This window comes from Pagrus major, chromosome 17, assembly GCF_040436345.1.
Source record: "Pagrus major chromosome 17, Pma_NU_1.0".
In the NCBI taxonomy this organism is placed as follows: domain Eukaryota; kingdom Metazoa; phylum Chordata; class Actinopteri; order Spariformes; family Sparidae; genus Pagrus; species Pagrus major.
This window is the reverse complement of record NC_133231.1, coordinates 16,233,039-16,254,748: the sequence shown is the minus strand read 5'-3', so window position 1 is coordinate 16,254,748 and position 21,710 is coordinate 16,233,039. Positions and strand designations below refer to the sequence as shown.

The window sequence follows — 21,710 nt, the reverse complement described above, 5'->3', positions numbered from 1 at the left end:
TGAATACGAGCGGTCACAGTTTGAGATAAGTGAACTCATTTGCTGTGTAGGAAGTCAGCAGCTGCTGCTGCGGAGTCCTTGCATGGAGGTCACGCTACAAACAATCATAGCAGCACATGATGAAGGAGGGCATGTGAACTCTTCCGCTTTGGGACACTCCCTACAAAACATGCACGCCAATCACAATCAAAAGTCAACTATTTCTCTAAAGCTGTCTTCCCCTTTGTGTCTTTTTTAACCCTCTGTTTGCTCATTCCGCTCAGCTGTCACTTCTGAGCTTCGCGCTGATATCTAGCTATGTGACATTTTATGTTTATTTTAAGTATTTCCTGGTAGCGGTGGACCTGTAGTGCTGCTGCTGCTGCAGGATCTCTACTCTCTCGTGAGGAGCCACCGCCGCTGCATGCTGCTGCTGCCGCCGCTGCTCTCCTGACCGCGTCCATCTATGGCGTCCGTGTACAGCGGATCTCATACCTTGAGCAAGGATGATGTGAATTACAGAATGCATTTCCGGATGATAAACGAGCAGCAGGTTGAGGATATCACCATAGACTTTTTCTACAGACCGCACACGATAACGCTGCTGACATGCACGGTGCTCAGTCTGATGTATTTCGCCTTCACAAGGTAAGTCGCTCGCAGCTAGCGCTAGCTCGGAGGGCTAGCTGCAGTTAGCCGCTCGGCTAACAGGCAGCAGTGATGCTGTGACAGAGCCAGGTACACAGGGAGGTTAGCTAGCGTTTAGCTTCTCTTTAAAGGGTTTGTGTCACACAAAGGAGCTTTACATCCGCGCACAGGCGCTGGAATAACTTTCCAGACGACGGCTGCTACATGTTGTTGTCATTCATTGTTTACCTAGGCTGATAAAAATAAGTGTTTTGTGACGTTGGTCCAGTGATGAACACTGTTTCCTGTGCTGGCATTAGCTACAACAATGTACCTAGCTAGGAAATGAGTCATAATGTTGCATTTAAAGTGATTTTCAGCTTTACAAACAACAATTAGCCTCACAGATCTAATATAATACAAACCCTAATGTCTTTGCAACTTGAAGATATGTGATACATTCACATGATAAAGTACACAGTGTTTATAAAATGGTCTGTTTGACATGTACAGCAGTCTCACTGGTGGTTTTAACTGTTTGTTGGGACATTTGTGTTTACCCTGCCTGCAGAGATGATGGAAATCCTGACAGTAATCTCTGGGTGGGGCTCATCCTGGTCATCTCCTTCTTCCTTGTCATCAGTGTATTGGCATTTCCTAATGGTGAGCTACAAAAGGGCACTCAAGTTATAATTTTGTTGTAGTTACCAAGCCCTTAGTTAGGCTGAAGGGGCTTCACAGACAGACATGTTAGCACAGCAAATAATAATGACTGCCTCACATGACACATTTAGTTAGAGCAGGGAAGGAGCTCTTTATGAGAGGAATGACTTGAAAATAGATCGTATGAACAAATCATCGCCAGGGTCATTTTGATATTGTTCATCAGTTCTCACCACAGGGATTTTAGCTCCTTCTCAAATCCCTAAATCACATCTGGCACTGCCCATGAAGCAGAAAAAGTGTCCAGGGATATGATGAGATAACAACAATAGATAACAGCCTGATTAATTAATGGTCTGATATTGGAAAATGTATATTATTGGCTACATACCGATAATATGAAGCCAGAGTGCTGTCATTGACACAATCACAGCATGTATACAAGGGTTGCACAATGTGCAGATGTGAAATAATCACACCACAGGGTGTGCAATGACAAGAAAGGCAAATAAACTCAAACCCTTCCTGCTACTTTTTATGCTGCTTGATACAAAAAGTAAAACTTACATGACACTCATTTTCCATGGCTGATCTACAACAGAAGTCTGTTTATATTAAATAATTTAGTCTGATTTAATGGTTCTTGGATCAATAGGGGTTTGTTGTTTGTGAGTGCAAAGTGAACTTCCAGTCACAATCATTCTTGATCCTTTTATCCAACAAAGCAGGGCCTGCTCTGAAGTCATCCGCATAATTCTTTCCAAATAGAGCTATCGAATTTATCTTCAAGAATTTCCTGTATGTTTTTCTCGCATATAAATCACATTTTTTTTCAATATCATGCAGCCCCAATGTACACACTGGGAGTAGGTAGAGGTGGATGTTTTTTACACCTTCAAAGGAAGACAGTACGATTGTAATTTGTAATACATGTTCCACAAGGGTTCAGAGAAACATGTATGATCTGTGGACCATCAAATCATCAATCTTTGCTCACTACATCTTAGCCTTTTACCCTCAGGTCTGCATAAACAACAGGATATGAACTTCTTTTTAAAATATATGTGAAATTATCGGTTATCAATTATCATTATCGGCTGATACAATATGCATCTCTAGTAAGAAATACTAGCACAATGTCGTTGATATCTTTGACATTGTATCCTCGTGTGCCTCACTGTAGGTCCATTCACCAGACCACATCCAGCAATATGGCGAATAGTTTTTGGTGAGTATTGCTAAAAGTTCCCAAGAGGGAATCCAGATTTAGTTTGGACTTCAGATTTCCATTCTTAATGTCACGTCTCTCTGCTGTTAAGGTCTGAGTGTCCTCTACTTCCTGTTCCTGGTTCTCGTCATCTTCCTGAACTGGCAGCAGGTGAAGCAGCTGATGTACTGGTTGGACCCGAACCTGCGTTATGCCAAAAGAGAGGCGGACATAATGGTGAGTGGTGTGCTGAAGTCTTACGCAGAAAGTAATTTTTAGATTGATTTGCATGTACCAGTTGTGTTCACTAGCAGGGGATTATCAATCATTATAATGAAGCTTTCTGTGCTGCTCTCTCTGCAGGAGTATGCTGTGAACTGCCATGTCATCACCTGGGAGAGGATCCTGAGCCATTTTGACATTTTTGCATTCAGCCATTTCTGGGGCTGGGGTATGAAGGCCCTGCTCATTCGAAGCTATGGGCTCTGCTGGACCATCAGTATTACCTGGGAACTTACTGAGGTGAGGGAGCGCACAGCAGATGAGGTTGTCACACACTCGGCATCCTGTAGCCTTTCGCTTTCCCTCTGTCCGCCTGTCTCTTTCTTTTTGTAGTGGGGAAATTTTAAGGTCAACTAAGCTGGTGATGTAAGTGGTTTATCTGGTGGAAATTGATGGGTTTTGGCCTTTTTCAATCATTTTATGTAACATTTATTAAATGTGATCGTAGTCTGAGGAGTTCACAGAGATGGTGTAGACTCATAAAGCTTCCTAATCTCCTGTTCCTACAGCTGTTTTTCATGCATCTGCTGCCTAACTTTGCCGAGTGCTGGTGGGACCAGGTGATTCTGGACATTCTGCTGTGTAATGGAGGAGGCATCTGGCTCGGCATGACTGTCTGCCGCTTTTTGGAGATGAGGACCTACCACTGGGCCAGTATTAAGTATGACCTTACAGCCTGGAAATTAACTACCGACTCTGTTACAATTTTATCCAGCACCAACAAAAACATACCTATTTTATCAAACCATTTATAGACCGAATCACTATCACTATAACACTGACAACAACAGTCGCTTCCAGGTAGACAACTGGTGGCTAACTTGGCAAGCATGGTGGTACAACCTATCAGACGTTTCTGTGCTGTGCTTTTTTATGTACTGTGTTGCTTTGATAAACTAAATCTACCCAACAGTGACGTGACGCAGAGGTTTTCTACCTGCAAGTTATGGTAAAAAACATTGTGATTGGTTCTATAGATTGTGAAAATGGAAGTGGTGTTTAAATTGTAAATCTTGTGCATCAATTTCGTGGGATCAACCCTGAATCAGCAGTAATGCATCTAACAAAGTGGCAGTGATAGATAAGAACAATCTTTTTATTAGCATGCGCCATGCATTCACCCTCGGCATGCAACCGTTCAGCTAGTCAGATCAAGCCGCAGCTAACCATCGACTACCCACAGATGAATTGGGTGTCGATTTGGTGGCGACTGCGAGGTTAGCTAGCACGACGGCTGAGGTGTGAATCGCAGATTTCCCCTTATCGTGCAGGCTTACTTCTGAAGTGTAACTTTTATCAATATTTTAAGTGTTCCTCTAGTAAAAAATCTAAATTCAGATAAGTAACCGTATCTTATGAGTTAAATTTGCAACTACTCTTTTGTAACGCTGTGATGTTCCACTCGAGCAAGTCCTTTAAGATGCTATCCTAAGACGCATAAATTGTTGTTTGGAAATATGATCTCACATTTTCATCAAGGCGGAGTGGACTTGAATGATTGATGCCGTGGCGTTGCTTTCATCTGCCTTTGTCCACTGCACTAACATAATACTTATTGTAAATCTATCTGCAAGTCTTTGTAATCCTTCTCCTGTGCTTCCCATCCAGGGACATCCACACCACCACAGGGAAGATCAAACGAGCCGTGTTACAGTTCACCCCTGCGAGCTGGACCTACGTACGCTGGCTCGACCCAAAGTCTTCCCTGCAGCGAGTGGCGGGCGTCTACCTGTTCATGATCATCTGGCAGGTGGGTCACTGGCAAATCCTCTCTCGCCATCTCACGGTGACTTAAGTGCTGACTAGTTGGGGATCATCCCATGAGCTCTGCGTGCTAAGTCCGGGCTAATCTAATTGCCTCCTCCGTTGTTGAAATCTAAAACCTGTCTCGCATGGATCCATATAATTCATGAGTGTCCTGCTGTCCACACATTAACAGCTAATCCCATAAGAGTGAAAGACAGGCTGGATTACTTGGAAGCTATTTATGAATGAGAAAACCATGGATGGAGAACTTGAGCAGGCTCCATTGCTCTCCACTGAAGAGTCAACTATGGCTGCCAGGTTTCTTACCACTGGCAATGATAGCTGCTGTTTTTCTCATTTTCATATGGTGATGAAACAACAGTGTCCTCCCCTCTCCCTCATTCAGGCAGCTCTCTTGAGGCTTTAAATAGTAATTACCAGTCTTTGAGAATTAGTTGAAGAGATGTGGGACGGCTCAGCCCTGCTCAAGCTTGGTGACAGTTTAGCTGCTCTTCACTGGGTTCAACCTAACAGGCTCCGGGCCAAATGAGCGAATAACACGGCAGCAGGCCTCCCTCTCATTATCTCCCAGTGTGGATGAGAGGGGCTTGGACAAAGTGTCCCCTGAAATGAACTGCCAGTATTGTTGCCAATTTGTTAATCCAAGTGTGACTTGCATTGTAAGAGGATCTTTGTTTGTTAGTGTCCCAACCTCAACCCAAAGCAATGAGTTAGATTTTTACAATCTATATACGGTAAACAGCCGGATTATTAAAAAGAAAAGAAGGAAAAAAGACAAAATTACAACATTATTTACCTGGAAATGACCTAGATGTAATCAAGAACGATTGTATTACTTAAAATAGGAAGTAATGACAGGCAGTCTACATGTTTCAACTACAGGCTGAAGTGGTTGACCTTTTAAGTGCATCTGTGAGTCACATTGCCAGTAGACCTTACTCACGGCACACCTTTTGACTTGTCGAACACAGGTGTAACCTTTAATAATGGCTACATTCCTTGTTGGTGGGCCAGTCCTGCTTATTTGTTTGTAGTCTCACTGGCATTGCTCACTGGGACAAGTAAATAGAACAGAGCTGTCATTATTTGCTGCACCTGTCCTTGTACTGCTATGACATCATGTCTGCTGTGAGAGAGATTTATGGTCACTAAAAGCAGAGACTGTATTCAAAATTACATGCTGACATACTGCCTACTACACACTCGGTCAGTATGTGCTAGGGTTGTCACGATTCTCCAAATCTTTCACAATATTTCGGTTTAAACATATTTTTCAGCACAGCTATTGTTAGACTCACATCTGGTTTTGTAATGATCAACCGATCATTGGTTTTACACCCTGACAACTGTCATTACATTGTTGTAAATTATTTAAAATGATAGGGGTGTTTTACAACGACTTGACTTTGTCCTTTGTCCGTAGGCTTTTTGCAGGTTAGTGTTAGGCAAGTTCAAATAATATTCACCAAAAATAAAGATTCCAGAGGTCAACAACAAACACCCTTCAGTGATTCAACAATAAAGAACAAAGGATAATAAATCAGCTTGTTACAAAGTTAAGTTTCACAAATCTGTCCCAAGTAAACCCCTCTTCCTAACCAAATCAGGACAGGATCTCTGGCAAGGTTATCACTTCAGTTCAGTTCATTACCCGTGAGTAAACCCTCTTCTCAAAGACAAACAAAGAAAAAACACTTTTCTGGCCATTATTCAACACCATCATTTCAATCGATTTTTTTGATTTAGAATCTAAATCTTGACCGCCGTAGTATATACTGCACACTGTCTACTAAATTAATGATTAAGCATGCCTTTACCAGAAGACCGCTCGCACTAAAGTATACTCAAGCGAGACGGTCATGTGACTGCATCACATCACATGTGAATTTATCACATGACTGTATCAATCATAACATACTGGCCTGAGGTCAAATGCAGTTCATTTTGGGTGGTTTAGTATGTTCAGTAATATCACATCACATGCTCAGAAATTCTTGCTAATATAAGATACATATCTAAGCATTTCTCCCTTACACAGAGTCCACATACTATGCAGTTGGAATATACTATATACCATCATATTTAGTATTAATAGTACGTTAGTATGAGAATCCGAACATAGCCAGAGACTGGTGCATGGTAAAGCCACTGAACAGTCATCATGTGAGACAAAAGTCAGCTTATGACAGAGAAGGCAATATGGTAACAGTCTGGCAATTTTCCAGCAAGACTAGCTTTAATTTCTCAAACAAGTTTTAGTATGAAGGGCGTTTATGCAAGGCGGCTTATACCATCAAAGGGCACATCGAAAACTGTGAAGAAATAGTTCAGTACATATAATTCCTGTTGGACCAGTCAGTCCTCGTGTAGGCATACCTATGGCTTGCATATATGTTCTCACTTTAGGATAACATTAACAACGAGTCCATTGTGTGAAATGTGACTTAAAGGTTAAATGGTGTTAAAACATCTGATTCTAAAAGCAGCTTTTACTTTAAAAACAGTTTTTAATCCTGGTACCAAGTTTGACATGTTGAAGTAGGAAAGGCACAGGTGTAAATAATACAGAGAATGATGGCTGAATACCATTTAGCTGTTTCAGTTCCAGGGTCCTGGTATTGTTCATGATAAGTACAACACTGACACCGTTTTTACTGTGTTGGCTCTACTCTTGGACTTGATGCTGACTTGCAGCTTTAAGGCTGTTAAAGGGCATTCACATCCATATTGGTGCCCATAGTAAGAACTGTTTCCCTTTTCATACATACTGCACCGTCAATTTAAACAGTACATAAAATATTAATGCTTTTACATGATTATTTTACAGTGCGTGTCCATTACATTTTGGCTCCTTTAATTCGAGTACCATGTATAAAAGGTGCCAACGTTCCTGCCCTCATACTTTCAAAACCAGTGTGCTTAAGTACAGAGGCAAAGAAACAGAAATGTGTCTCTGTCCTACTTCTCTATATTATATGCATTACTCACTGTGTTATATCACACATATGAAACATTATCCTCTCCTGTCTGTTTCCCTCTCTGTCCGTAGCTAACGGAGTTGAACACATTCTTCCTCAAGCATATTTTCATCTTTCCTGCAAGCCATGCTCTCAGCTGGTGTCGGATCCTGTTCGTTGGTATCATCACAGCTCCAACAGTGAGGTAAAAAAACATTAATTTAATTCACTCATTTATTTATCAGAAGGGAAATAATCCTTAGAAACAGATCATTCCTGTTTTTTTGTTTGAATGTTGTACATTGTTACATGCTTATATCCGGTTCCTTGTTTTTAAAATGAAACAGACTTCAGTGAGTGGAGCTGCAGGTGAAATTTGCTAATATTTGCATTTTGTTTGCTTTTCACTTTAGGCAATATTATGCGTACCTGACAGACACACAGTGCAAGAGAGTTGGGACCCAGTGCTGGGTGTTTGGGTAAGTGAAACCTAAATAGACTCAAAATCAGTTGTACACATTATGTATCGATATGAACTGTAGTGTACCTGTGGTGTGCATACCAGATAGCCACAAACAGTGAGAGCAGATAAGAGAGGTGATGTTAACTGATCTACTGGGGTGATAAACCTCACTAAGCAAATAGCGCTGCTGTCAGGTAAAAGCCACACAGGCATGTTTGTTTTTAGAAGGTTTGCTCCATGTGGGTCAGAGGTTTCAATTGTGTGTGTGATGGTTTTTCTCCCCTCATTCACAGGGCAATCGCCTTCCTGGAGGCCTTGGCGTGTATTAAGTTTGGACAGGACTTGTTCTCAAAAACGCAGATCCTCTATGTGATCCTCTGGCTACTGTGTTTGGTAAGATCAGGATCACAGCACTGCTGCATTTCTGTCTCAGTATGATTTACCATGTACTTGTGCAGTTAGTAGAAGGCTCATCGTGCTTTGAAACACATGAAAACACGTGGCTGAACTTTGCTGACACTCTTTTCACATAATTGATCTGTTTTAACCTAAAAAAACATTTTAACATTTAACATTCTGTGCTACCAATTACTGATTATTCCCCGAATCATTTAACCGTCTCTGTCATGTTTGATCTGTTTTAGGCCTTCATTACATTCCTGTGCCTGTATGGAATGGTGTGGTTTGCTGAAAATTATGGTCCAAGAGGAAAGGTATGTTTATTGCTTCAAAGTATGTCATATATTTAATAAAAAAGTAATCTAATATGTCTTAGTGATCTTTAGTAAGTTAGTGAGTTTATTTAGTTTGTGATGTTTGTTTTAATCATCAGCACAAGTGTTGAAACAAAAGCCCCCTCTGGACAGGCATGTAGTTGTATAAATATCGCAGCATTGTTCCAAGTTGGTCACGTGTCAAATTAAACACCTGAGTCACTTTTACGTAAAAGTCAGCGGTCTTACCAGATTGACCTTGTAACATTTACAAAACACTTCTAAGAACTGAAACATACACTTGTACTCCAAGATAACAAGATTTTGGTGGTCAAGGTCATTGTGCACTTAACAAAACCACACGTTTTTGGCCATTATTCTACGACATAACTCAGGAACAGAAGTGAAGGTTGTGACCATATTTCATATTTTGTCTGATACTGAATTAGCAATAAGATTCTCAGGTGATGACCTTGAAACTGTGGTGATTGTAGATCTTCTGTGCTGCAGGGTTGAAGATGTTTGTGAAGCACACCACATTTTAGAATTTGCAGCGTCCTTGCAGCAACATCCATATTTGAAGCATTGTAGTCCAACACAAGTTAATTTGTTCTGCAGATGTTTCTCGCTGGAAATTATTTACTGCAATCCTACATGTCAACATGTACAGTGGTAACCTCCATTTCTCTAAGTACTACGCTTGATACCCATTATTAAATTCCTTCAAAGTTTTCACCACATACGGTATACGAGTCTGAACAGACATGGATGTAAATGGAATTATTTGTAATTCTAGTCACAACTGAGTCCAAACTTAATGTCTCATCAATCTATGCTTGTACACTGTTGGACAATAGGAAATAGGCAGCTGGAATTCTCTCTAATAAATTAGACATTGATGAGAAAATGTGTGAAAATGGAGGAGAGCATCCCTCACATTAATGTTGGTCCCTATTTCAGGCTGCATCGGCAACATAAGCTTTAAAATCCATCAAATGAGGAAACTATACTTTCACTGGTCTAAGCAGTGACACTGCCCTCTCGTGTGTCAGGTGCCAAATACTGCACCAGCATGGTGATTTTCTGTAAAAGTCCTGGCATGTCAATATGTAGCTGCAGCAATTATTAACATAATATGCACAATTGTTTCTTAAGCATATCAGTGAAGCCTGTAATGTTATATGATCCATATATATGTCCCTGTAAAGATACTGGCAGTGCTGTACAGGGTCTGTTAGCTGCTATATGTTCCCTGTCCAGTTAATGGTATGTGTGTCATGTGTCTGACCTCCTCTCCTCTCACAGAGCCTCTCAGAATGTGAAGACAGTAATTACACAGAATCTGCTGACTTTTTCTCGGAAGGATTTAAAGGTACAGTGACTTTACTGTAACTTATCAACCATATAAAAAGTGTACATTAATCTTCAACTGTAATCCTGTAAAAGGCTGACCCCTAGTGTTTGGAATGGTGCTGTACTCCTAGTGTCAATGTGCAAAGTTCAGGCACGTCTTTTTATAAACTCATTTCCAAGTGTTTGACCCTCATGTTCCAGGAGAGACGGAGCTGGACGACGACAGCCCTACGATCAGACGCAGAGGGAAGACCAAATCCATCAACGGCCTGGACAGCCAGTAGGAGTTGGAGTTAAAGGCTGGTGGGCGACTCCTGAACTCACTCCAAGGAGCCCGGTGTGAAGGATCACAGGTTGAAAAAAAAAAGGGGGTGAAGATGCAACCACTTCCTGGTGTAATTGAAGTCTAGAAAGCCCCCACTTACAGTAGAGGGAGTAGAGACAGGAGAGACTGAACAAGTCCATGCAGTGTTAGTAGGAGTGCACAGAGGCTTGGACTACAGAGATGCACACTTAACTGTGAGCTGTAGTTGTAAAAAAACAAACAAAAAAACAACAACTCCTAAACCACTGATCACAGGTTTGTGTGAGTGTGAAAGCGAGAGAAAGAGTGTGAATACGTGAGGGAAAGAGGCGTCAACAAAAACTGCCGATTCTAGATGTGACTGCATGATCATTGTAGCTGAGAAACTATAATTTAGAAACATTTATCCTACGATACAGTATATCATTGATGGTTAATGTGCATATGACTGGTTTACACCAGCCTTAACTCCAGTATGTTGGTTCAACACATTTCAATGTTAAAAGCCATTATGTAGAATTTATCACATTAATTGGAGCCTGTATGTTCATAGCACAGGAAGGCTGAAGTCTTTTTATTAGCGTCTGTTTTTTTTATTGTCTATTTACATCACAGATGTTGACACTTGTTTGGATTTGAATGTGGGCAGGATTTCAATGCAAAACAGCTTTAGCTTGATATCAACTGAGGTTTGTTGTTTGACCTGGGACAAAGCAAAGCACACAGTTTAAGCACTTTTCAGAATGTTTTCTTGCAAATACTGTACATTTTGTAATGTTTGAGTATTTTGTGAATCATTGTGACTTTGAGTGATTTTACTCTCCTGTCCATCTGTGGCTGCTATCTTTTTTTTTCTTTTTTTTACTGTACTGATAACGGAGGGCAATTACTAATATTCCTGCATGTGTTGTCAGGCTTTGTTTTGCTGTCGACCTTCTTGTTGTTGCATATGTTGCATTTGCATGGCTGTGTTAAATCAGATCAAGTGTTTTGGTAGGAAAATGTTACAAGAGTAGTCAACAGATATTTATATAACACCACACACCAGGATGCCAGTATTGTTCTTTTCATGTCTTTCACTGACATTGTAACATTTTAATTTGCTCTTTGTGCCTGTTTGCATGTTCTTTTTTTTATTCCAAACTTTTCTCAGTTTGCACTGGGACTAAATTTGGGCTTTATGTCTTTGATTCTTCTGTGCTTCGAGTGCTACACTGAAGGTTTATTTTCATTTGCTCTGTCATCATCATCTCAGTACAGATATATCCCTCATAATCCTCGACAATCCAGACGTTGACCTCTGTGGAATGGACCAGGCTACAGTAGACACTATAAATGGTACATTGTGTCTGGATTTAGACGTCATTTGCCAAAAGCAATTCCGTTGAAAATGACTTGTGCTGTTCTTTTTCACTGTGAAATAATGAAACATATTAAAATGTTTTACATTTCCTCTTAAAAAATTTTGTGAGTTGTATTTCTTGGACCATCAGAACTACATTTACACCCAACTTTCAACAATTAATCCCTTTTATTACTCAATAGATCTATTATTTTTTTTTACTATTACATCCATTTAAGTTGGAGGCTGTTAACAATAGGAAATCATGAATGACCTTGCTTGACCCCTCAAGAGCGCCCTGCGGCAGCAAAGGAGTGCCGGATTGGCTGACTCAAGCACTGCCTGTCTCGGATCAGATTTCACTCGCTCTGCACCATGAAACTCAGACTGAAATAGCTGCCTCGTGCTGACCTATAACAAGATGTATTTGAAGATACTGTTGATGTCACTGGGAATAGAACAGCAATGTCATGTAGTCCTAAACATGAACAGTGGTAGCAGAGGTGCATCTAGAAAGAGTTACCTGCAGCTGTTACACGTGAGTATTCAGACACACTATTGTGACACCTTTCTCTTGTAATACTTAATGTACATATAAAGTAAGGAAATATGTTTTAATGCTATTTACTTCTGCTGTCTGTTTTTAAAACGTGACAGGGGATATAACCAGTAACCTCTCCAGCTTGTGTGTAAGTTGATTTCCAGAGGAGGGCAGCAGAGAGCCTCACTGTTGAGCAAAATGTCACGTGACCTGTTGGGCCTAGAGCACAGGACATGAGTGTGTTGACAAAAATGTTGCAGTGCTCTGCCTTCATATCCTCTTCATCGTTCTCTCCATCTCTTTTCAAATCACTAGTCTTTCTTTTTATTGGTTTCCTGAACCTCCTGCAGCCTGCATCAGCTGACTGAACAGCCTCAGTAGGTTTCAAAGAACATCCGGATATTTCAGTCATGGCCAAGAGTGCTGGCTCCCCGAAGAGTCCTGTCGGGATTCTGAGAGAGATCCAGATCAACTTGCTGGAGTGTAAAGTCTGCTTCGAGAAGTTTAGCACTCAGCAGAAGGAGCGCAGACCACAGAACCTTTCCTGTGGCCATGTACTCTGTCTGGAATGCATCACGGCCCTGTCCCACCCTCTCCTGAGGAAGCTGGAGTGCCCGTTCTGTCGACAGCTGTGCAGCGTTGACAGCACCTCCCACTGCCAGGTTCTTAGTGACCTGCAGGAGCTGCTGTTCCATTGGAGTCCCACATCCTCTGCTCCTCCACACAGGGCCAAGGGAAACTTTGGCTTGGTTGCAGGTCTGACATCCACAGCTCTGCACCTCTGTGCAGCTTTTGGCGGATGGGGGACTCTTATCAACCCCACTGGGATAGCTGTTTTGGGGTCTGCGGGGACAATAGTGGTGGTGCATGATGGAGAGAAGAGGGTGGTGGTATTCAGTCCACAAGGCAAGAAGCTGCACAGTTTTGGGCAAAGAGGACGAGGCAGTGGGGAGATCTGTTATCCAGTGGATGTGGCGGTGACTCCCTGTGGTTACATGGTGGTGACGGATGCAGGAGATAAAGCTGTGAAGGTTTTCACTTCCAGGGGAAACCACGTGTTGACAGTCAAAGACTCCTTCCACATGCCCTGGGGTGTGGACACAGACAGCTGTGGGCACATCCTGGTCTCGGACATCCAGGCCGGCACGCTGTCCCAGGTAAAAGTGGACTATACTCGTGGCCTCATCCTGGAGCATCAGACAGCCATTTCAGACCTGCAGAGTCCAAAAGCAGTGACCTGCTGTTGGGTGACTGGCAACACTGCAGTGATGGAGCATTTACCTGATGACCAACATCCACCACACAGGCACCAACACACCAGGCTGAGAGTGTTTTCAAAAGACTTCCACCTCCTTTATGAGACAGACAGTTTCAGCCTCACCCTGCAGTCCTCAGTGAGGCTGAACATGTCAGGCGTGGCCTTCGACAGAAATGGAGATGTGATCGTGATCGACTCCGAGCAGGGGATGATTTGGAGTTTGGGGAAGCTCCAGAATGGACCGGCCTTGACTCCTCTGGTGGGAGACCACCTCATCCACCCGGCTGGACTGGTGTCACTAAACAACATGCTGGTTGTTCTGGACAGCGGAGATCATACAGTGAAGATTTATTCTGCTACATCTGATGCTGGGCCCATCATATAGCTCAGTATGAAACGGCCTAGAATAGCCTGTGTGAAATGTAGCTTATGATATTATAGAGTGATCAGTTGTTAATAACATTTTTTTAATATAAATTTAAGTAAAGTTTTGAATTGAAAACACTTTGACACCGAAACTAATAAATGTGAATATAACACAATAAGTGATTTAGGCTACTGTATGCTTTGCTTTGCACATAATGAAATCAATGTATGTGAAAAACTATTAGACAGAATATATGTTGTACAATAATGTCAGACTGTCAGTCAATGACTAATGTTTTTGTATGCTGTCAGTGTCCCAGCTTTTAAAAATAAAATTGTGTTATTTATTAATACATAGCTGGTTTCCCAACTTTCAAAGGGGTCCCAAGAAAAATCTGAGGGGTCACGAGAAGATTAAAGGGGTAAGAAAAAAATATATAAATAAAATATATCTGTTACATTAAACTTACTTGTTATTCTGTTGTATTGTGATTGTTGTATATCATGTTTTATATGTTGCATTTTACTATGTTGTGATTTTGTATGGCTGCTACCTCGGCCAGGTCTCCCTTGTAAAAGAGAACTGGTTGTCAATGGGACTTCCTGGCAAATAATAAATAAAATACTTTTTTCCCTGTTTTCTTATACTGGATAGTTTCACCTTTTGGGGCTAAAAAAATCCTTCAAATTAAACAATCGTAGGGGGATCAGAATCAGAATCAGAATCAGCTTTATTGGCCAAGTATGTGAAACACAAACAAGGAATTTGACTTGGTTTTTCTTCGCACACAATGTACATAGACATAGACATGAACATAAACAAACATAACAACATTCAACTAGAAGGAACAAGAACAACAAAGAACAGTGAGTTAAAAAGTGTTCAGAAGTCCGGACTATTATAAATATATAAATATATATTTAAGTATATTTATATTATATTATTTACAGTGTGGATATGTGTTGTTCAGTTATGTACAGGTAGAAATATATAAATATATATATACATATAAAGTGCAATTTGGTCTGTGAATGTAAAGACTATGAGTGGATGGTTTTTGGAGTCAGGGGGGTTACTGACACTGGGTGACTGATCAAGTGTTCATCAGTGCGACGGCCTGGGGGAAGAAACTGTTCTTATGTCTGGTTGTTTTGGCGAACAGTGTTCTGTAGCGCCTGCCGGAGGGGAGAAGTTCGAACAGATTGTGTCCAGGGTGTGATGGGTCTGCAGAGATGTTTCCTGCCCGTTTCCTGACTCTGGATGAGTACAGGTCCTGGATGGTGGGCAGTTTAGCACCAATGATTTTTTCTGCAGACCTTATTGTCCGTGTCAGTCTTTTCCTGTCCTGTTTGGTGGCTGATCCAAACCAGACGGTGACGGATAAAAAGTCACTGCTAACAGTTCATATTGATGAGGCCGTAAACCTCTGATGACAGGTTGGACAAATAGATTAATAACTTCATCTTCATGGGGTCACAGGTGAAAAGATTGGGAACTACTGTTTACAGAGCTACACAGAGTCCTCCTCAGTATTTTTTCCCACAAAAATTAGGGAATTTGAGTCCTTTAAAGTGCAGTCAGTGTTGTTAAAAATACCCATAAGTCATCCTTGAGTAAAAGTAAAGATATCGTGTTAAAACATATCTTTGGTAAAAGTGAAAGTCAAAAGTAGGAATAGTACTTAAGTAAAAGTCTTAAAGTATCTGATATTAAATGTATTTAAATATCAGAAGTACAAGTAAAAGTAAATTATACATGTTTGCATGTACGTGTACGTGTACTGTATATTGTATACCAATATTCAGCCTGGCTGATTATCAGATCAGATATTCAGTATTTTTCAGCTTTTACGAATCTGTTTTTTTTTTGTTTTGTTATTTTTTTTAAATTTTAAATTGCTGATAAAATACATTAATTTAAAGATTTGCTACTTTAGCTCTAATGCAGAATGCAGTCTGCAAAGTAACTAGTTACTTAAGTTATCAAATGAATGTATCGGAGTTAAAAGTACAATTTGGAAATGGAAATATTAAAGTAAAGTACAAGTACCTCAAAGGTGTACTTCAGTGCAGTACTTGAGCATGTTTACTTTGTTGTATTCATTCACTGAGAGCAGTTTACAACACACACATTGTGCATTTTTAAAGGTCCACAAAGGTCATGGTGTGTGTGTGATAAACAAATAAACAGGAACATTTTTGGATGAAGAAAAACAAGCAGGAATATTTTATAAATATTTGTGATATTAACAAGATATTGAAAATATTAATAAAACTACAGAAGGAGGTGGGGGACACTTGGACTCCTGCCCTCAGTATCCCTAAAAACATGGCTACGGCCCTGCTGCTACACACCATAACACAAGCGTTTAATAACATTTAGGCCTATTATAAATCTCATTTTGATTATGAAAACAAAAACAACAGATACAACAATTAAAAGTGTGTGTGTCAGAGAGATAGACTGTTTAAACTTCCCTTTCTTTTCTTTCTTTTTTTTTTTTAAATAAACCCTGTGCTCTTTATTGTGTCTTTAAATGACACTCATCATGTGTGCGTGTTGATCAACTTGTCAGACAGACTCACTTCTCTCCTCCACCGGGTTATTTCCCCCCCCCAACAAGCGGCGCGGTGCGTAAATCCTCTCCCCCTCTTTGGCACAGCCGTCTCCAGTCTGCCAGAGGATAGCAGTCGTGCTCCCAGTGGAAGATGGCGGTGGGGATGCTGTCTGGGGCTGGAGCACAGTGCTGGATCTGCACAAAAAGCGAACCCGGATGGATATAAAGGAGGAGAAAAAAATGAACATATTCCCGTCTCTTCTCCTCGAGGTCTGGACTCGATCGGGGTTGTTTAACTAGAGCCCGTTGTTCCGGCAGAAATCCGGGCTTCTCGTCGGGGATTCACAGACTATACATTGATAGCTCGGCGCATAGACAAGCAGGGGTGGGAGAGAAAAGTGGACAAAAATGTCGGATACAAAGGTAAAAGTTGCGGTGAGAGTCCGGCCCATGAACCGCAGGGGTAAGTGTGTCTTTACAGCCATGATTTCTGTTTTGCAAACTCGCATTTGTGTCTCCTCGGATTCATGCTACGTTATCATAAACTTTTGATTTCTTCGCCATTGCTGCTCCCAGCTTGAGTTACGAGCCTGGAGTCAGCCTTGAGCAGCCTCACAGTTTGAAGAAAGTCGGGATTTATGTTAACTTTTCACACCCCCGCACTGAGCTTTACTCTCCCCACAAACTTCTCTCTGCAGAAATTGAACTGAACACAAAATGTGTCGTGGACATGGAGGACAACCAGACAGTCCTGCACCCACCACCTTCAAATGGGAAAGGAGAGAACAGGTAAACAAAGCTGAAACACAGCCAGTGGTGTGTGTATGCAAATGACTACATTATAGCAAAGCAATAAGGTGGAGTGAGCCTGCTGTAGCTGAGGCATCTTTCTGCCTTATTATGGTTAGTTAGAGAGAAAATGTCTCAGCAGTACACTCATGGGGGCTGTGGGTGTTTTGGAAATGTCTCCTAAGTGCAGAAAAATGCAGACTGCACCCTCGCTGTAATAACTTCATCCCCACTCTGGTTGTAATAGAGCAACAGTGAACATCCAAGGTTAGCATCCTGGATCACATGTCCAGCTCAGATGTCAGAAAACACATCAGAACATAAGGCAGCGTGAGCCTGACAGACAGCGATGAGGGTTAAACTCCCACGACACACTTCTACCTTTGAATCCAAACTATTTCTTCACATTATAAATGCATCAGGCTGCACTGCAATGCTGCTGAGGACATCATGTCTGTCACCCACCTGCTTGCAACATGATACTATGTTATGTAATTCATGTGGACTTTCCAATACTAATCACCACAGCATAATGATACATGTACACAGGATGTATTACCCCTGCGTATGTGATGTTGAAGGGCAAAAGAGGCGGTTGAGACGCCTGTTAGACAGAACAGATGAATGTCAGGCCTCGGGGTAACGCCGTAAATCTTCAGAGTCAGAACGCATTTAACTTCGGTGTCTTAGAAACGGCAGGATGTTGCACACTTTACACCTTCTTTCGCAACCAAAGGACAGCGAACGCATCCTCTAGTGCTTCTCGCAGTCTGCCTGCAGAGTGAAGGTCAGCAGAAAAAAAAAACAAAAAAGCTGCAGTTTCTGCTGGCTTGTGATCTGACAAGTCATCTGGAGCCACACAACATGTAGGCTAATGATGGCTGTGTGCTTGGGAAGTCATTCAAACATCATGCCTCACAAATGCTGTATTTCACTCATCACAGTCGAAGATGTTTTTCCCTTTTTGCGCTTGAGTTGTTCGCTCTCCTCTGCTGTTGGTGTCACACATGATTAAACTGCTGACCTGATTACCCACAGGCGCAAATGAATCTAAAAAGATGCTCATTTAGGAAAAAAAAAAAGCAGGACTATTTGTTTTTTCTTTTGATATACCACTCTAATGATGTTATTTCTGATTATTAAAAATGGAAACCTCTCTTCTGGCTATAGTAAAAGTCTACAGTGTGAGAAATTGAGTCATGTGAGGTGAATACAATGCACAGTCAAGGCTTTCCTCATGGCCCACATCCAGTCCTGTTAAAGTGCAACACTTTCTCTGCTGTTCCACGTAACCAACAGTCAGCATTAAATGGTAATGAGCTGGCTCCCCCGTGCAGCAGCCCGGCTCCGCACATTAACCTGTATTTAAGGCAATTATCAGAACAGAAATTGCCACACAATGGCGTCGTTCCAGGCAATTAAACAAATCACGCTCAAAGCTAACATATGTGGAGCAGGACACATAACAACAGAAGGAAAAGCTGGGTGAGGGGTCAGAGGGTGTCAGTAAGTGTACAGAGATTCAGGGTGACCACAGCTGGAGTATCTTCTTAGTTCAGTGATAAAGTATTTGGAGCTACCTGTTGCCATGCTGCCACGACACAAACACATTTTCATTCAGGGGAAGTTTCCTTATCTGATGTACATGTCGGTATCAGTCATACAGAGATTCCTTTCCTGGATGATGATTTAAATGTTTCCAACTTCTGCTGAAATTCACTGTAACGCAGTTTATCCAAGGTCTATTCAACCTAGTTTCAAAATTTGAGCTATTTCATCAAGTGTAATTCTTCACACATGTATTAAGGCATAGACAAAAATAATCTAATGTGTATCTGACATGGTTTTTTGTGGAAAATAACCAAATTAAAATCCTTAAAATGGCACCTTTTCCTGCTCCCTTATCAAGAATTCCAGATATGAATACCTTCATATCTCCACCTTCCATTGCATTCATTTATACTATTGGCTGACAAACAGACATAAACCCCACAAACATCGTAAAATTAGCAATTCACAATCATAACAATGTTTTTAAGGAAAAGAGATACTTTTATTCTAAAGCTTTCTACAAGCTCTTTAAAAAAAAAAAATGTTACGTCTACTTAAAAGGAGGTTTCAAGTTTCCACATCACACTCGTATATGCTGAATATTCGACCAGGATTGGCCTCTGTACTGTTTGTGAGTCACAAATCAGACTAGTAGCCCCGCCTTTTAAAATCAGATTTTCATTGGTCACGGAGATATTTAAACTTTCAGCAGATGAATGTGAAAACAGCCTTTCTCGTGTCAGAGTCTGCACATACTTCATTTCACACAGCGAAGCTCAAACATTCAACTGTAGGACAAAGATGAGAAACACGTGTTTGACTGCAGGGGGACTTTAAGTTGCTGTAAAGTGACTACAGCCTTGAGCAGTTTTGATTCAGTTTGGTTTTATTATGTCACATTTCTTCTCTATAGTGTAGTCCAGCCATATAATTAGTTGTTAACATTTCAGTGCTGGTGCTGTGTGTGTGTGTGTTTTGGGTCTATGTGTTTAGGCTGCCATGGTTTTCTTAAACCATATAATTTTCCTCTGGGCTGCTTGTGGAGCCGCAGAAGGGGATACCCTGCTCGCTAAGACTTTGCCTTGTTTTGAGGACACCTGTTCCTGTGTGTTGGAAATGTGTCAGATTTAGTGGGTATTAGCATGCCAAATATGGCTGCAGGGCCGAGATCATGGGAACCTTTTTTCTCTCATGGGAACGCTCAGGCACAGCCTCAGAAAGGAAACAGCAATAATAGATATTTTCATGTAGACACATCTGAGATAAATTGAACTCTGGTTTATTCCCTGGGCTGTGGATTTCGAAACAATGAAAAGAAGACATATTTTGGACTGGACTTAAACTAGTTTTGCTCAATATCTAAAAATAATAAATATGACTTCAGTCTGATGAAATGAAGTCTCTAGTGGGGTGGACCTGGAGCTGAAAACCTTCCAGATTGTGTCTGTATTTTAATCAAGTTGTGCAGAGACCACACAGCACCACGAAAAAAAAAACATGCAGGTCACCTAAAGAATTGGAAGAAATATAAGGCATTTCCTTTGATCGCTAAGCCTCACTCTTTGCACCGCCGAGCATTATAGCAACACTCGTGACCCACAGCCCCCCTCTCCTATTTCCATGAGAAACGAACAATAATCTCAGTGGTGGGCAAATGAAACACGGATTGTGACTTGAGGGCGACAGGTTAAGTTTCCTAAGTCTTATCTTTCATCTGCCTGTGTTGAGTTGGCACGAGTGGTATATTTGAAATGGGAATCTGGGAAAGCAGTTTTGTTTTCACGCGCCAGTCTGCTCTCCTTCAGGGTTTAGACACAATGAAGGTGGGGGTGGAGAGGCAGGGAAATACCTGAGGCTGCTGTCTGCACTGGGGATGAGTGGTGGAGCATCATGACAAGATGGGGCCGTATTACATCTATCATGCCCCAGCACGTCCGTCAACGTGCAACAATTGAATACAGGACCATCGAGTCTCTGAAAGTCTTTTTTATGTAAACCCCCCTTTTTCTATATGTTTCACTCTACACAGAGTTATGTCAAACCCAAAAGCTAACCACAGCTAACTTTTTTACAGAGACAGATGGAAATCTAGTTTCTGTCGGACAAAGTTGCTGTCTTTGTGTTCCTCTCATTGTAGCTGACTAAAAACATTTAGTTTTTTTTAAATAAGTAGGTATTTGACTAAAGATGTCTCTTAACTTTAGTGTTCTTATCCTCGGTGCCACTGTCGCTCTGCAGACGAGCATTGCAGATGATCAGTAAAAGGATGTCTTTATCTGATAGCGTCCGTAACTAAGCTTGTAATTTCCGCTCTAATCTCCTCCTTATCACTAATGGTTAGAGCAGCTCAGTTGAGTTTATCTCCACTTGTCTCAGTTATCTTGCTTACTTGGATATTGTGTGAAGAGGGGCTACAGTTGAAAGGTCATCCTTTTCGGAGGGTGCTACTCATTCTGTGCTTCTTTATCTTGAAATTGTCTTGATGAATATTTTAGTTATTCAAAATGCTAATCTGTAAAAGAAATGGTCTTAAATTCTGGGAAATACACTTACTCATTTGAGAAGATTGATGCCACTCTCATGTTTGTATGGTAAATGTATTAAAGCTACAGCTAGCGGCTGGTTAGCTTAGCTTAGCACAAAGATTGGAAACAGAAAAACAGCTAGCCAGTCTCTGTCCAAATGTAACAAAAATAATTAATATGTTTAATCTGTACAAATACCAAAGTGTACAACTATAATTTGTGGTTTTATTGTGGGCAAACAAACGACAACAGTCTGAGAGCAAAGCTAACCCAACTAAGCTAACCCGAGCCCCAGTGAAGCTTTGAAGCCAATTTGAGATAGTGGCCAAAATGTGAATTGTGTAATTACTGTACGTTGTCACATTACGCACACTGACCTAAAAACACTTTTTCCATGTAGACTTATATTGTGAAAGGAGTGGCTTTTTAAAACCACAACCTCGGCAGAAGTTAGCAGGTTTGGCC

At 41.2% G+C, this 21,710-nt stretch overlaps 3 protein-coding genes across 3 annotated transcripts in view; all 3 read left to right on the top strand.

Annotated features, from left to right (window-relative positions):
• Positions 1–252: 252 nt before the first annotated feature.
• ptdss1a (phosphatidylserine synthase 1a) lies at positions 253–11,771 on the top strand. The gene is made up of 13 exons (XM_073485687.1): positions 253–627; positions 1,178–1,269; positions 2,453–2,497; positions 2,589–2,713; positions 2,840–2,998; positions 3,268–3,419; positions 4,367–4,508; positions 7,575–7,687; positions 7,896–7,961; positions 8,239–8,338; positions 8,590–8,658; positions 9,964–10,030; positions 10,213–11,771. Exons 1-13 carry the CDS (start codon positions 446–448, stop codon positions 10,293–10,295), a joined length of 1,395 nt encoding a protein of 464 aa, XP_073341788.1. The 5' UTR covers positions 253–445; the 3' UTR covers positions 10,296–11,771.
• A 757-nt stretch (positions 11,772–12,528) lies between these two features.
• LOC141012573 (E3 ubiquitin-protein ligase NHLRC1-like) lies at positions 12,529–13,953 on the top strand. The gene has a single exon (XM_073486081.1). The coding sequence runs from the start codon at positions 12,609–12,611 to the stop codon at positions 13,839–13,841; it is 1,233 nt and encodes a 410-aa protein (XP_073342182.1). The 5' UTR covers positions 12,529–12,608; the 3' UTR covers positions 13,842–13,953.
• Positions 13,954–16,588: 2,635 nt separating this feature from the next.
• kif13a (kinesin family member 13A) overlaps positions 16,589–21,710 on the top strand; it is a 42,310-nt gene continuing 37,188 nt past the window's right edge. The window contains exons 1-2 of the mRNA XM_073485503.1: positions 16,589–16,843; positions 17,079–17,169. Coding sequence (XP_073341604.1) covers positions 16,789–16,843; positions 17,079–17,169 — 146 coding nt within the window. The 5' untranslated portion in view covers positions 16,589–16,788. The remainder of the gene's footprint in view (positions 16,844–17,078; positions 17,170–21,710) is intronic.